General features: G+C 48.2%; 2 protein-coding genes across 2 annotated transcripts in view; one reads left to right on the top strand and one right to left on the bottom strand.

Moving 5' to 3' along the window:
* Positions 1–160: 160 nt before the first annotated feature.
* Positions 161–6,454, bottom strand: C7H1orf50 (chromosome 7 C1orf50 homolog). The gene is made up of 4 exons (XM_072977685.2): positions 6,228–6,454; positions 4,646–4,732; positions 2,600–2,731; positions 161–1,680 (listed from the first exon to the last, which is right to left on the bottom strand). Exons 1-4 carry the CDS (start codon positions 6,405–6,407, stop codon positions 1,495–1,497), a joined length of 585 nt encoding a protein of 194 aa, XP_072833786.2. The 5' UTR covers positions 6,408–6,454; the 3' UTR covers positions 161–1,494.
* A 2,136-nt stretch (positions 6,455–8,590) lies between these two features.
* Positions 8,591–15,049, top strand: part of P3H1 (prolyl 3-hydroxylase 1) — a 17,539-nt gene continuing 11,080 nt past the window's right edge. The window contains exons 1-3 of the mRNA XM_020808014.3: positions 8,591–9,159; positions 13,182–13,334; positions 14,279–14,468. Coding sequence (XP_020663673.3) covers positions 8,668–9,159; positions 13,182–13,334; positions 14,279–14,468 — 835 coding nt within the window. The 5' untranslated portion in view covers positions 8,591–8,667. The remainder of the gene's footprint in view (positions 9,160–13,181; positions 13,335–14,278; positions 14,469–15,049) is intronic.

Below are 15,049 nucleotides of genomic sequence, written 5' to 3'. Positions count from 1 at the left end.
AAAGCAAATATATTAAAAAGCCACCCAGAAATATCCACACACTGCTGAAAGATCATCCCCACCAGAGAAACACTTAGTACGTACTTACTAATGACTGGGTCATGTTGCCATTTGTCCACCCTAACAAACAAGACGGCTAATAGATATACAGTAACAAGAATGCCTCCAGTTATTATTTATTAAAGCAATTATAGCCCACCCAATATCAGGAGATCTCAGGGTGAAGCACAACCCATGAAATAACTTTAGAACACCCTAAGGCTAAAAAAATAAAAATAAAAATGAAACCGACAGTCTGATATATCAGAAATCAAGCCAGGATCACGCTGAGCCACAAATCCATAGTTGAACAAGCCAGGTTTCAACCTGCTTGTGAAATAAGGGCAGTTTTGAGATCAGGTTGGCCTTCAAGAAGAGGCCAGTCCGTGATGGCGGCAATAAGGCCCCCCAAAAGCTCTCTCGTGTGTCTCTGCTTACTGTACCACTCCCTAAGGACTTGAACAAGTAACTTGGTAGGTTGCAGGTTTCAGAATGAGCCCGGGAGATCTGAATGATCAGATTAGCATCTGTTAAAGGAGACACATGATCCGGGCATCAACGCTTTTGAAAAACTAAGTTAAGACTCTCTGTTAAATACGGCCATGATTGTTCCGGTGGATAATCCACTGTGGTGCAGAGCAGAGATAGAGAGCTGAGCACCATCCCGATTATAGGACTACTGTTCTGAGAAATTCAAAAAACTTGGCCAAAGGTTTGAAAAGTGTGGGAACTGTAGTCCCAGCTGTCCATGGGAGGCAGGGTACCAGAAAAACAATCTCCGGGATACAGTGTCAGGCGGAACTGCTAGGTAGCTCAGCGGTTTAGGTCTCTGACGGGTTAGGGGTTCGATTCCCCACTGATGCCCCATAGGGTCCCTTCCAGCTCTGCAGTTCTAAGATGATGACACCCCTCCATAGCCACCCAGCTGGGTCAGATGAGTAATTCTCAGTCCAATCTATCTCAGGGTGAACTGTGAAAATTAAATGCAAGGAGAAAGAGGAGAACCATGGATGCTTCTTTGTGTTTTCTAGAGAAGACAGAATGTAAATATAGTCTCCAATGTTGCCGTCCTGGGCACATTTTCTCAGAAGTAAATTCCACTGTGTTCAAAACAGGGAGGAAATAAGTACGTCTCGGATTATGGCTATAAAAATGGGGCCAGGTGAAGCTTGCTTAGCTCTTTGAGTGGACCCCTACACCGACCCAAAACTCCTTTTTATGGATTCCTTGTAGAGTCTGGGAAAAATAACATCAAGGGCTGAAACAAGGCTAATTAAAATTGGACGCTTGTCCCCGTGCTGGTATCCAACGAAAAAAAAACTAAGCAAGGGGGCTTTGATAAACCAGACCACCCATCGCTGTCCCGTTTTTATTTCTCCCCTCTGGACCCATTTTCGGGGAGGAGCGGAATTGGATAGATGGGAAAGAGAGCATCGTTTCCACCCACAGTTGGCATCACATCGTAAGGCCTCGGAAGTTGGGCTCACTGCACGGCGGGAGAGACGCCTGTTGGTTCAGCAACTTCTCCAGGACGTTGAGCTCGGCGTCCCGCTTCTCCATCTCATCCGAAGGGGTCCAAGACATGTCGTGCTGCAGTTTGTAGCCCCCCAGGAACTCGCTTGGACAGCTGGCCCCCCATTCCTACAGCGGAAAGAAGAAACAGGTACGTGAAATAGGTATCAACGGCTGGGTAGCTCAGGGGTTAAGGTCTCCGGCTGCAGAGCCCAAGGTTGGGAGTTCGATTCCCCCCACTGGACCTCCTCGAGAAAGAGGCTGGACTGGATGATCTATAGGTTTCCTTCCCACTCCGCCGTTCTAAGACGATAATGATGATGTTATTATTTATTATAAATGCAAAATCGGTGAGCCGCAGGGGCATCACCAGCAAGTCCGGAAAACGTGGGCACCATCTCATGCTCTCTGCCCTGATGTGTGTGGGCCCAGATCGCAACTGGGACAAAAGGAAGGAAAGGGTGTGGTTTCCCCACCCGCCCACCCCAACAAAAAGAAAGTATGCACATTCCAAAAAAAAAAGGGTGAAAGGCGCTGGTATTTATTTTGCTCATCATGACACTCAACTCTAGATTTTATACGTATGTGCTGTGTGCCATCAAGTCGATTTTTTATGGCAAGCCTTCCAAGGATTTTGAGGTAGAGAATACTCAGAAGTAGGTTTACCATTCCCTTCCTCCAGGGGGCGCCCTGGGACCGTGCAGCTTGCCCAAGGCTACTCAGGCTGGCTCTTTTCCCAGGAAGCCCAGTGGAAGAATCAAACTCCCAACCTCCAGGTCTGCAGCCTGATACCTAAACCACTGAGCTTTAGCAACCTGTAAATAATGCATTCCGTGGCAAAGTCCCACCTGCCCTGGTGCACTGTTGAGCACTGGATAAAGACTCCGGAGACGCGAGTTCAAATCCTATAATGCTATAAGAAGTCTATGGTGGGGGAAACTAGCCCTAAGTTCCTCCAATTAACCCACATCTGTGTTCTCTTTTTACTCACTTTTCTTCTACCCCATTTACTTTATCAGGCTCTTCCCAGAAAAAAACGGGTCTGTACCTCTGGAGAAAGCATAGAGAAGTATCGTTGGCCATTTTCCCTCTTGTATAGGTAGTAGACCTTGCCCGGCTTCTTGACAAAGTTACAAGCCACATGGTGGAGGTCAGCGTCCCGGTTAGCTTCTTCCAAAACCTTTTTTTTAAAAAAGAGGGAAGGAAATCTATCAGGCAGAATCCAAAGGGAAAAAAAGACAAAACCATGTGGCCCTTTAAAAACTATTATATTTTAATGTTGTAGGAGGGGACTAGAAAATTCCCACAGTAGCCATGTTAGTCTGTGCAAGGATTTGTAAGTGAAAACAAAATAAAAAGTAAAAAAAGAGATAAAAATATGGTGGCACCTTAAAGACTAACTTTTATAATTTTTTTAACTCAAGCTTTCTTGGACATGTCCACTTCATCAGACATAAGCTATTTTAATGTGAACTTTCATGGACAAGTCCACTTCATCAGACACAGGGGGAGAAAAATGAAATACTGGATAAAATATTTCACAAGTAAACATTCTAAGTATTCATGGGCTCTAAGAATCTTGGGTGTGTGGTTTATTCATTTAAAATATTTTTACTCTGCCTTTCTCCTCGAAAAAGTCCCAAGGCGGCTTACAACATTGCAAGACAATATCTAAAGTTGAAAACAGTGAGTCTACAACAGTGGTTAACATCATTAAAAGACCATGTTTAAAACTGCAAAGAATGAATAAGGAGGCGTCTTGCATCATTAACAGGCAATATTAAGGCAAAGACCAATAAGTATGCAAATATTTTCAAAAGCTCATCTGTTCTAAAACTACACTCTACTTAAGGAAGTCTCACAATCCCGTTGGGGTTTGCATCCAAGTGAGTCACCCGAAGTGAAAAGTGCACATAAGTGTAGCAAAACTGCTAGACCTATCTCATGCAAAAGATGTCGTCTTGCATGGTATTTAGGGGACTTGAAGTTTTCCAAGCCATAGGAAAAGGAGGCCAGCTCCCTTCTTCCCACCGAAAAAAAGCGATTTTGCTGAAATGCACCAAAATTCTGCAAAACCTGCCCTGATCTGTTTGTGCTGAGCCATCTTGCCCCCAAACCAGCTGGCGAGACTTGCTACTTGACAGGACTTGTCTGCTTCATGACACCTTTGAATTCTGACTTTCCTCGCCTGCCTCAGCACAGCAGTTTCTCCCTCTCCTTAGCAAACCGGAATCAAAATGGGGAAAAAAAGAAGGTGGAGCAAAGCTGAGAAGCACAGAGGATCTTTCCAGAGCGCGATGACGTTAGAGTTAAGATTACAAGTCCCAGAATCCTCTGCTGGTTGGTGGATTGTGGGAGCTGTAGTCCCAGAAGGGATATTCTCCTTGCTTCCGATTCATATCTCCAGTACTTCATTTGCTTCCGCCCTTCTACAGTATGTGTTTGCACTGGAATGAAATGCCAACATTACACAGAAACTGATAAGGCTTGGCCATTGATGGTTTATTTCCATTGACGGAAATCTCTCTCTCTTGCTTTTAGCTGTGGATTTGAGCCCTTTTGGTAACGGGTTAGATTTGAAAACCCACCGCTAAAAGTATCAGTGAGAGATCACCATTCATTCCGTGTTTTAAAAACTCCAACAAAGTGGAGGCCACCATTTCTGAGACTTCCATTCCATGATCAGCCATTATTCCATTATCACATCATCCTGTTCCGTCTAGTCAATTCTGTCTTATGGTAATCCTCTCCAGGGTTATCCAGTAGAGAAGACTCAGAGGTGTTTTACCCTTCCCTTCCTCTAGGGGCGCTGTGGGACTGTGCAGCTGGCCCAAGGCTACCCAGGCTGGTTCTTCTCCCAGGAGACCCAGTGGGGAACCAAACTTCCAACTTCTGGCTCTGCAGCCAGACACCTCAACCACTGAGCTATCCAGTCAGCTTACTATCAGGAAGTTCGCCCTAATGTTTAACCTGTCTCCTCTCATCAATAATTTGAATTTTAATCCTTAAGCTTAAGGCTCTCTTCTGCATCGTGGGCAATTTTATGCAGGCTTCAACGGTTCACAAACTTCTCCCCTCTGTGGTTGTGGCTTACCTTCCTGGCTTGTTCTTGCAAGTATCGGATTTGTTCAGCAATCACGGTCAATCTGTTGCAAGCGTTCGCTCGGATAAAGTCATCCGCCTGCAGGAAGCAATGAAGAATTAGTGGAGCGAACAGGAATTTGGCTGGGTCTTCTTCTGAGCCAGTGGTTCCCGACCTTGGGTAATCTAGGTGTTCTTAGACTCTTAACTCCCAGAAACTCCGGGCAGCACAGCTTGTGGTGAAGGCTTCTGGGAGTTTGAGTCCGAGAACATCTGGGGACACCAAGGTTGGGAGCCACTTTCTATCTCTACCCGAACAGCACCAAGAATCAACGTTTCAGTCAAGACAGGTCTCAGCAGCAGCAGCACCATCCACGATTGCTTTGGGCTTGGATGAGAAGTGATGAATTAATGGGAAAAGGGAGTCAGCTTCCAGGATTTCCCCTTGCTTTGTGTCGCTGAATGGTAGTGAGCACAAGAGGGGATCCTGTAGACCATCTTGACTGCTGCCATGGGTGTCACCAACATTCAGGCTGCCCTTTGCAATGTAAAGCTTGGCTTACTTTTTCTTGCTGGCAACATGGGAATTATATTGTGCAGCAATATCAAGCCATTTCCTGTCTTTTTGAGTCATGGAGGGTACAGAAGCACAATACCCCACACTCATAAACCAGAGGGTTTGATTTTTAAAAAAAGAATTGCATTTCACATATTATAGTCATGTAACCCACCTTGGGTCATAAATCGGAAGTGAGAAAAAGGACAGAAATCGGAAGTCGGAAATGACAATGTTCACAAAGCAGTGAGGGAAGACTTCAGTCTTCAACATCACTGTGGCCTTCTTTAAACAACAGATGTCAAGGAAAGCAGAATCAGAAATCGTCAGGACTACAAATGCTGATCTACTCTGGTTTGAACAGGGACAGAAGGGTTTTACCACACTCCGTTTGTGACTCAGCTCACTGGCAAGCATTTCGTGTATGACAAGAAACACAGTAATGTAAAAAGCTCACTTTTTTTGTAATTCCATGCGTTCGGGCCCTGTAGATCAAAATACTCCACTCCCTCAGATATTAATATGTCAACCAAAGCTGCTGTCCACACACAGGGGTCCTGCAATGTGGGATGATGATTGAGCATAGATCCTACCCCTCCTCAAAGGCCTTTCAAGTCTTTTGAAAATGTCATCCCATCTTCCCCTCGAGTCTTCTTTTCTCAAGGCTAAACCTGACCGGTTCTTTCAGTCTCTCCTCCCGAGGGCTTCGTTTCCATCATCCTTGGGGCCCTCCTCTGAACTTTGTTCCACTGTGTCAGCATCCTTCTTCAAGTGAGGTGCCCAGAAACTGAACCCACGACCCTAAGATGAGACCTAACCAGGGGTAAGGATGAAGAGTGTCTACCCCCCCCCGCTCCACTTGTTTGGCATGGGCAGATTTGTGCCACAGGGCGCCAGCCTATTCTGCTGTGGGGCAAAGCTGTTGGCTCTTCTTGCTTGTGGGGGCCTTAAAGGGCTCTCCCACCTCACCCCCCTGCAATATACGTTTGGATCGTCCTTCTGGGCATTCTGCACGTGCTCAGAGGCACTCCCGGCTCACCTTCTCCAACTGCTCGGCCAGAGCCACGAGGTCAGAGGGCCGCGCCTTCCGGGCGGCGGGGCTCAGCTGGAACCTCTCGGGCCGCCCCCGCTCGACCACCGCCGAACCCTCCTCAGCGGGCATCGCCGGGAAAGCCCCAGCCATGCCGGCCTCGTTCTCCGCTTCCGCCCGGGCGGCCATTCCCTTCAAAGCCACACCCCCTCGCCTTCCATTGGACCCCCTCGGTTCCTTACGTAAGGTTTTGGGGCGTGGTTTCAGGAACGGGCGGGGCAAGCTGGCGGGGGCGGAGTTCTGCCTCTCTTCTGATAGGAAGGAAAAGAAACCTAGGCGCAAAGGGGAGGAGTCATGGGAAGTTCTGAGGCTGGACTACCTTACCCGGCTTGGCCAATCGGAAGCCGCCTTGGAGGAGGTGGAGGAGCTTCTCTCCGCATTCCAAGAGAGACATAAACTTAGTAAAATTATAGAGGTAACATCGTGGCTGATGTCCGGGTTTCAAACTGAATTTTCGTTTTTCTTTCCCGAAAACACGAACCAATGAAACGCAAACTTGTTCGGAAGGGGCCAAAATCCATGCTGTGTGTGGCTCACACGCTTACAATCAATCACAAATCTTTTCCTCCTCCCAGGCAGTGGTGAAGTAGATAGAATGATGGACTATGACTCCGGTGATCTGAGTTCGAATTTCCACCCAGGCAGAGAAACTCACTGGGATGGGAGTTCATATACAGTAGTAAACTACAGTACTCGTTCATCATTTTAACCCCCTTTGGATCCAGCCGTGTAAAACTGGAATTTTATTCAAGTTTCTTCGTAAAGTGTACTCCCATACTTGTCGTCTGAAGTCACACATACCTGAAAGATTTCGGCAATACAGTTTGCAGGAACATAAATAAATGCCTTACAAAAATTAGGATTAAATTTCCTTAAAACTCACCAAGTGCAGGCCAGAGTTTGATTTAAAGTGCCCAATATATTTACACATGCTTACAATACTGCCTAGAAAACGAAGATCGCCCATGATTCTATCGCTTCCGCATTTTCTACAGACCAGACAAAACCTATTTTCTTTAAATTATCCCATATTAATTGCTGTACTCAGGAGAAAGTATCGGCGATTTATTAACAGATAACAGAACATACCACTTCACACGTAGGTATTTCTGAACATTTGAGAAGGTCATATTGTGATATAAGCTTTGCAAACAGAGCTAGAAATTATTTCCTTTATTTCAACTACACCAGCTCTTCCGAGCACCACTAACTAGGTTGTGTAACATTGAATATACTGTACAACATACCTTAAATCTCATTATGTATCTATACTTAAATTATATATGCAGATATTCACACTTGGAAGAGTGACTCATACAGAGAAATATATCACAGCTTGTTCCAGCTTCCGCCTTCCTCTGTTTCTTCGGCGAAAGTGTGCTGTTTCCCACATAATGGCCTGAGAAACCTTGGCTAATATTGAGTCCCTTGAGATGGGTGGAGATGTTTCCCAGGTATATTTCAAAGCAGATGGATGATGCCACGTGTTGTCTTCCCGGTTCAGACCATGAGGTATTGAAGTTGCTACTCCATTTCTCCTTTTTCCTAATGGGTTTGGATCTGAGATCTCTATTCCAACCAAAAACAAGTCAGACAAGCTACGATGCTTAGAGTTTCATTGTTCAGACCCTGTTTTTTCCAACGTCTGAGTCAAGTCGGAAGATTTTATGGTTTCTGAATCTTCTACAGAGGTCTCTCCTTGCTTTTTTCCAGTCAGAAAAAAATTGCATTGCAGGACCTGCCGCTGACCTCTCCTTTCAACCAGTAGGGCTTGCCACTTATAAAAGTAGCAAAAATAGCTATCGTTTGATGACTCCAATTTGAAGCACAGTTTTCAAAGGAGAGAGAAAAGACATTACAGCACCTCAAAGACTCCTTGTGGCTTTTAATGCGGATCAAGCCCCGTTCTCCCAGATAAGGTTTCGTGCCCGAGGAAGTGGCCTTGATCCACGAAAGCTCGCCTTGAAATACAGCCGTCAACACGAACGTTGCTCCCAAAGACTCGGACTCGGGACTCGAACCCAAAGACTTGGCCAGCCTCCCTGGCAATCAGGCTTTCGAGCGATGGGGCCCTGGATTCGAATCCTTGCTCAGCCCCAGAATCTCACCGGGACTGGTGCGCCCACTCCCTCGGTTTGTCTTGAAAGCCCCCCAAGCAGAGCCCAGGACTTGGGTGCGAAAGACGGGGGCAAGCTAAGTTGGTCGTCCCCTCCCCAGCCTCTGGAGGGGGGGCGGAGTGCGTGCGCCTCTGCCAACGTGGTGGTCCTGCTGGATGTGGGGGGCGTGGCCTTTGGGGGGAAAGGGGGCGGTCGCTTTGGAGGGCGGGGCGGGGCCAGATCCAGCTGCGCTGCGCCCGTCCCGTCGAGCCGCTGGATCGGGAGCCGGAGGGATGGCGCGCCCGGGGCTGGTGCTCCTGCTGATGGTGGTGCTGCTTTCGGGGCCGCTTTGGGGGCCGGCCGTGGGGACGGACGGGGGCGATCCTCCGGCCGTGGGGCCCTGGCCGGCCGACGAGCTGCTGGCGGCCGGGACGGAGGCGTACGGCCGCGGGGACTGGGGCGCCGTCATCCTGCACATGGAGAAGGCGCTGCGGGCGCGGGAGGCTTCCCGGGCGCGCCTGGTCTTCTGCCGCCGGCGCTGCGCCCACCTCAACGGCACCGAAGGGGCCGGCTGGCCGTCGGATCGGTCCCGGCCTGCCCCTCCCGCCGCCGGGACAGGGCGCCCCGTGGACGATCTCCGCTTCTTCGGGCAGCTCCTGCGGCGGGCCGGCTGCCTCCGGCGGTGCTTGCCCGACGGAACCTCCCGCTACCAGCTGGGCGAGGAGACGGAGTTGGAGTTCAGCAAGCGCACCCCGTACAACTACCTCCAGGTGGCTTATTTCAAGGTGCGTTGGACGCGGGAAGGGGGGGGGAAGGCGGCCTCCCCGGGTGGATCGGGCCCATGGGGGATGCCAAGGAATCAGCCTAGAATGATGCTGAAGGACTCGCCAGTCCCTAACTGGGAGAGGCAGCCTTGGGGCCAGGAAAACGCCCCCTTTGTCGGGGGGGGGCTACAGGTTCCGGGATCCTTCCCAGATGTAACTTTTCGAGAAAAGGAACTTTTCCAAGTTCCGGCTCGCTCACTGTGGCCCCTCTAAAGCCTCAAACAGAACGACTCATTGGCCCAAGCTGCAGGCCTTTATCATTTCTTGGTGTGTGGCACATGGGACTTAAGAGTGGAGGTTATTTTTGCAGAAAAAAAACAGAACTAGGTACATAAATAGCTTTTCTCCCCAGTTAGCAAAGTGTCGGGGACAGAGGTTTGAGGCCTAGGGAGTGATTTCCTAAGTCGTGGTGGTTAAAAGAAAGCCTCCCTGGTTTTGAGCAGTCTACCACTGCTTATGCTAGGAATGAATGAAGGTAGTGGTTTCTTTCCATCATGCTTGCAAAATTGTCTGAGGCAGCTGGCCAACCAAGATCGGAAGCAAGATGTTTTAAAATGAGAGTGTTTTCCAGATCTTTCAAGAGAGCGGTTCAGATTAAATGCAGATTGGTAGAAGGTAAGAAGCGATATGTGAATGGGGTGGAGACAGAAAGAAGGGAAAGATTGTGCGTGGAGAATATAAAGTGCCAGTGCTTGTGGAACTCTCTGCCACAAGATGTGGGAACGGCTACTAGCTAGGTAGATTTGAAGAGGTTTTGCAGAGAAGGGGGTCTTTCCATCCATCAAGGGTGAGGAGGAAGCTAGAAAACAAATGAACACTGGTGTCACGGGGAGGATGATAGAGAGGGACACAAGGAGAGCCAGGCTGAGGCTCATAACCAACTTCCCCTTCATCCTGATCTGCGTTGTAGATTCTATAGATGCTAGATATGATGGCTGAACATCATGGCTAGGGAGGAAAGAAGATGCTAGGTGTGATAGCCCAAAGATGGTGTGATCTGACTGGCATCATCTCCATATGATGCTAGAGACCTGAAAAGCTAGCTGGAGAGCTCACTGAGTTAAGTCTCTGGCTGTGGACCCAGAGGTTGGGAGTTCAATTCCCCTTCTGGGAGAAGAGCCAGCCTGGGTAGCTTTGTGCCAGCTGCACAGTCCCACAGCGCCCCTAGAGGAAGGGAGTGGTAATACACTTCTGAGTTTTTACCTAGAAAACCCTGGGAAGGGTCAGTGTAAGTCAAAATTGACTTAATGCTACATGATTCTTAAATTCGAGACCAGAAAGACAACGTATAGAGATGAATTTAATTTTTACTCCAGCATCTTAAATATGAACCTAAGAATCCCCATATGTCAATTGCCTCCTTAACTAAAGAAGAACTTTCTTATCCAAGCCTGGGTCAGGGTTAGCCCTTCGTTACTGGGTTCTTACTTAAAAAGTCTCTTATGGGGAAAGGTGTGTTGTGGGGCATACAGTGTTGGATGAGGACGCAGGAGACCTGGGTTCAAATTCCTTGCTTGCAGTCTTCTAATCTGCAATATGGGAGAGTAAGGTTTAAAGTTACAGCAGCGGTGTGTAGCTGAAGTCCAGCATACACATTAAGCTGTTCTTATGGGATGCCTGCCTAGCGTGTGAAAATATTCAACTCATGTTGCATGCACAGCAGTATTTCCCTCCTGAAATATTTGCACGTGTTGTTTTACTAGGGAAAACAAAATAAAGCCATTCTTAGGTCTCTGTGGAGCCAAATGTTGGGAGTTTGAATCTCCACCGGGCCTCCTAGACAGGAGTCCCCCCTTCCAGCTCTGCACTTCTAAAATGCTGGGGATGATTTGTCTACGGGCGAGTAACAGTCATTGATGTGGCTTCAAGGAGGAGGAGGAGATTGAGAGCTTGGGGTTTCCCAAATGAGAACCCATTTGGGTTCTCCCAGAAGTGGAGGTCGAATGAGTCGGACAGTCCAGAAAGATTTAGAGAAAGTGCGTGTGTCTTGAGCACAGCGTGGTAAAGATTTTGGCGTGACTGCAACTCCCCTATTCCTGCAGCCAGCATGGAGAGATGGTCCCGGCCGGGAGATTTTGGGAGTTGTAGTCCACGTTTTGGAGGGGATCAGATTCATGGGGCCGCCTCTTCTTACATACAAGGAAGCCTGCTTGTACCAGTGAGTAATCCCTGGTCAATTACACTGCCTTAGATCTGGTGAGACCTTTGCTTTCTCTAGATGCCAACCTTGGGCCAAACCAGATGTTCTGGGACTCAAACTCCCAGAAGCCTTCACCACTAGCGGCACTGGCCAGGATTTCTGGGAGCTGCAGTCCAAAAACCTCTGCGGACCCAAGGTTGGGCAACTCCTGCTCTCAAGCAAGGCTTTCTACATCAGTGCAGCTTGACTTTCTCAACCAGGCTGGGAGAGGACCTTTCTTGGACCTCCCCTGGATTCGCTCAAGTCCTCGCTGTCACGAGTCCGGCGCAAAAGTTCTGTGACCTTGGTGGCTGTCACCTGCAACCTGGTGGATCCCCCAGCCTCTCGCACAGAGGTTCAAAAAGCGGGCAATGCTTTATGATGTTACGGGGAGCCGCGTGGCAGAATGGAACCTGCCAAAGTTCCTTTTGGGGAACAAACCAACCCCAGCTCCAGAGGAAATGGATCTGAGTGCTGGAGAGCAAGACAGGGTTTTTATATGCCATGTCGCAGCAGGCCAGGGTTTTGAGAAACAAGGAAAGAGGAGCCGAAACAGCAGACAATTAAAAAAAAAATCCAGGGTTGCTTTTTTCCTGGCTCTGCGTTTAATTGTGTCTTTTTTGCCTACCCAGGCCGGCTTCTTCTGGGCCGCTGATCTTTTATGCCCCATCCATGTTTTTTTTCTGCCACATGTTCGCTCCAGCCACTTAGAAAAGTCCACCCACCCTCTTTGCAGTGGGATCGGCCCTTCCTTTCTCCTCTTTCCTCCCTCCTCCCTTCCTTAGGAGGGGCATCCCATGCCACGTAGTTCGAAAGGGGGCTGCACCATTCCTTCTAAGGGGGAAAAAAAGAGAGAAAGGGGGGGAGCAGGAAGTCCGCCACGGTCTGTGGTTCAGAACAGACTTTAAAATTAGAGTAGAAGAAGCCTTTGTGGGAAATAGATTCAGCGTTTTTTTCCCCTCCCTTGAGCTTTTTTGCAGCTGGCTGCTAAGCAGAGGTTTGAGATGCAGGTTTCCTTCTTTGGGGCTGTGATTCCCTCTCATGCATACGAATTTATGCAATAACAAGAGAACAATAAAACATAAAAGAGTGTATCAGGCAAAAACATTGCAGCACCTTAAAGATTCTCTATAAGATTTTGCTATAGTTTCAGGCAAGCTTTAAACAGATTTTGTCTTTTTCTACTTTTTAATTTTGTTTTGCTAGAATTTAGAACTCCAGAGCTGGAAGGGAGCCTCGAGACCAGCCCTTTTCAAGTCCCAGCGGGGGAATCGAACTCCCGAACCTCTGGCTCCGCAGCCAGAGGCCTTAAATTGCGGAGCTATCCAGCAGTGTGAACCCACAATCTTTGGTTTATGAGACTGACACCTTACCACTTGGCTACTGCCAAGACCAAATATTCAGGCTGCTGGATTTGGATTTATCAGCTATCGAGGAACAGGTCATTTGTAGAGTTAATGACTCTTAAATTCGGCCAATTTAGGGCCAAATCACCTTCACATACTTTACATTGCAACAGGGGAAACACCCAACAATATTACTGTTCTTTGGGGGGGGATCTATTTCTCTCCCACCTAATGAAAGGGTAGAAGCTAAGCTCCGAGGGAATAGGGGAGCCAGGGAAGGAGCGGGAATGTGGGTAATGTTAAGGTCCCTGCTCCTCAAAAAGATCCCCCACCCTGCAAATCCTCGCTCCCCTGTTCCTACCGTTGCTTCCCTATGAAGTCGGGTTCGATTCTAACTTTGAGAAATTGTAGGGGGGCCAACTTTTGTCCTCACGCCCTCTTTATCATCCTCCCCTCAGATCAACAAGCTTGACAAGGCCGTGGCGGCCGCCAACACCTTCTTCGTGGCCAACCCGGGCCACGTGGAGATGAGGCAGAACCTGGAATATTACCAGATGATGGCCGGCGTCAAAGACTCCGACTTCATTGACCTGGAAGCCAAGCCGCACATGGTGAGAGAGAAGATGGTGGGCCCATCTTCAAAAGTCTACTGGGTTGAGGTTTTAAGAATCCTTTGCTTTGCCAAGCTCAAGATCTCTCGGGCTATAATTCCAAAGAGCACCCTTCTCCTGTTATTGAACTCTATGGGGCCACTTACAACCGTGGGACCGGCAACCCTTAGGGATGCCGAAAATCTGCAGGTACAGTCGTGCCCCGCTTTACGATTACCCCATTTAACGACGAATCCGCTTGACAGTGAGGTTTTTGTGATTGCTTCTGAATGGGGTTTTTCCACATTGCGATGATCGGTTCCCTGCTTTGGGAACCGATTTTCGCTTTACGACAATCAAAAACAGCTGATGGTCGGGTTCCAAAATGGCCGCCGGCTGGAGAAAATGCCCCCCCCGTGCTTAGGGACGGATTCCTCGCTGCACAGGCACCGAAAATGGCCGCCCCTATGGAGGATCTTCGTTGGATGGTGAGTTTTCAACCCATTGGAACGCATTGAAAGGTTTTCAGTGCATTTCAATGGGCTTTTTTATTTCGCTTTACGACGTTTTTGCTCTACAGCGATTTCACTGGAACGAATTAACGTTGTAAAGCGAGGCACCACTGTAATGGGAAATCCTATATTTAGCATGGTCTCCGGCTCCCTCTAATGGCCAGTTATGCAAATTACATTGTGGAAGTACATATTTCTGGGTGGGTTTTTTTGTTGATTTTTTTTTGTTTTTGTTTTTTGAATTTTTTAAATGTTTTCAGGCAGGGAATAACTGAAAACGTGGATACTGATTTCACAGATGGGGTGTCCTCCCGTAGTTTCCCTGAGCTCTTTTTCAGTGGCTCTCAAAATCCCCTCCCTCCATTTCCACTCCGCTTAGCTGTTTTGTGCCTCCACCTCTCGCGGGAAAATATTGATGGCTGGCTGTGACTCTTTTCTTGTGGCTTTCCATAGGAAGAATTCCGTCTGGGCGTGAGCTATTACACGGAGGAGGATCCCCAGGCAGCCATTGTTCACCTGGAGAAAGCACTGGAAGATTACTGGGCAGCCGACGCGGAGTGCCGAGCCCTGTGCGAAGGGGCGTATGACTATGAGGGCTACAATTACCTGGACTACACCGCCGACCTCTACCAAGCAATTGTTGGTGAGCTCCACACGACGCAGGCAGGAATTCGGTGCCATCTACACACAGGGAAAGAGAAGAAACAACCCCTTTCTAGTTGGGCTTCCAGCTCTTAAGAGCCGAGACCCATGACCAGCTGCCAGGTGATGCTGGTAGTAGGGGTGGGAATGATGATGATTCATTTGCAATCTCAAGCCTGAACTATCTCTGGAAGCAAAAATGTTGAAGCTGTCCTACTTTGGGTACATCATGAGAAGGCTGGGTTCTCTGGAAAAGACAATACATTAGGATCCCTGCATCCACTGGAGCAGTATTCGCAGTTTCACTTATCCATGGTTTGAAAATAAATAAAAAAAACTAGAATTGCGTATTTTCATGATGTATTCACCAGAACCAGCCACTACAGGGAACAGGAGAAGACCATGCTATATATTCATAACATGCTCTCTGGCGCCCCCTAGTGGCCTTTTCTGATGATACAAGGTGAAAATATTTTTTTTCTGTATTTTTTCTTTTGCCATACTGTACTGAGTATAGCTTTCGCTATTATCCATGATTTTCAACGTCTGTTAGAATAAATATCTCATTCTGTGCTTCCTCCT

This window comes from Pogona vitticeps, chromosome 7, assembly GCF_051106095.1.
Source record: "Pogona vitticeps strain Pit_001003342236 chromosome 7, PviZW2.1, whole genome shotgun sequence".
Classification (NCBI taxonomy): Eukaryota; Metazoa; Chordata; class Lepidosauria; order Squamata; family Agamidae; genus Pogona; species Pogona vitticeps.
Note: the sequence above shows the minus strand (reverse complement) of the source record. Positions and strands in the feature narration are given on the sequence as shown.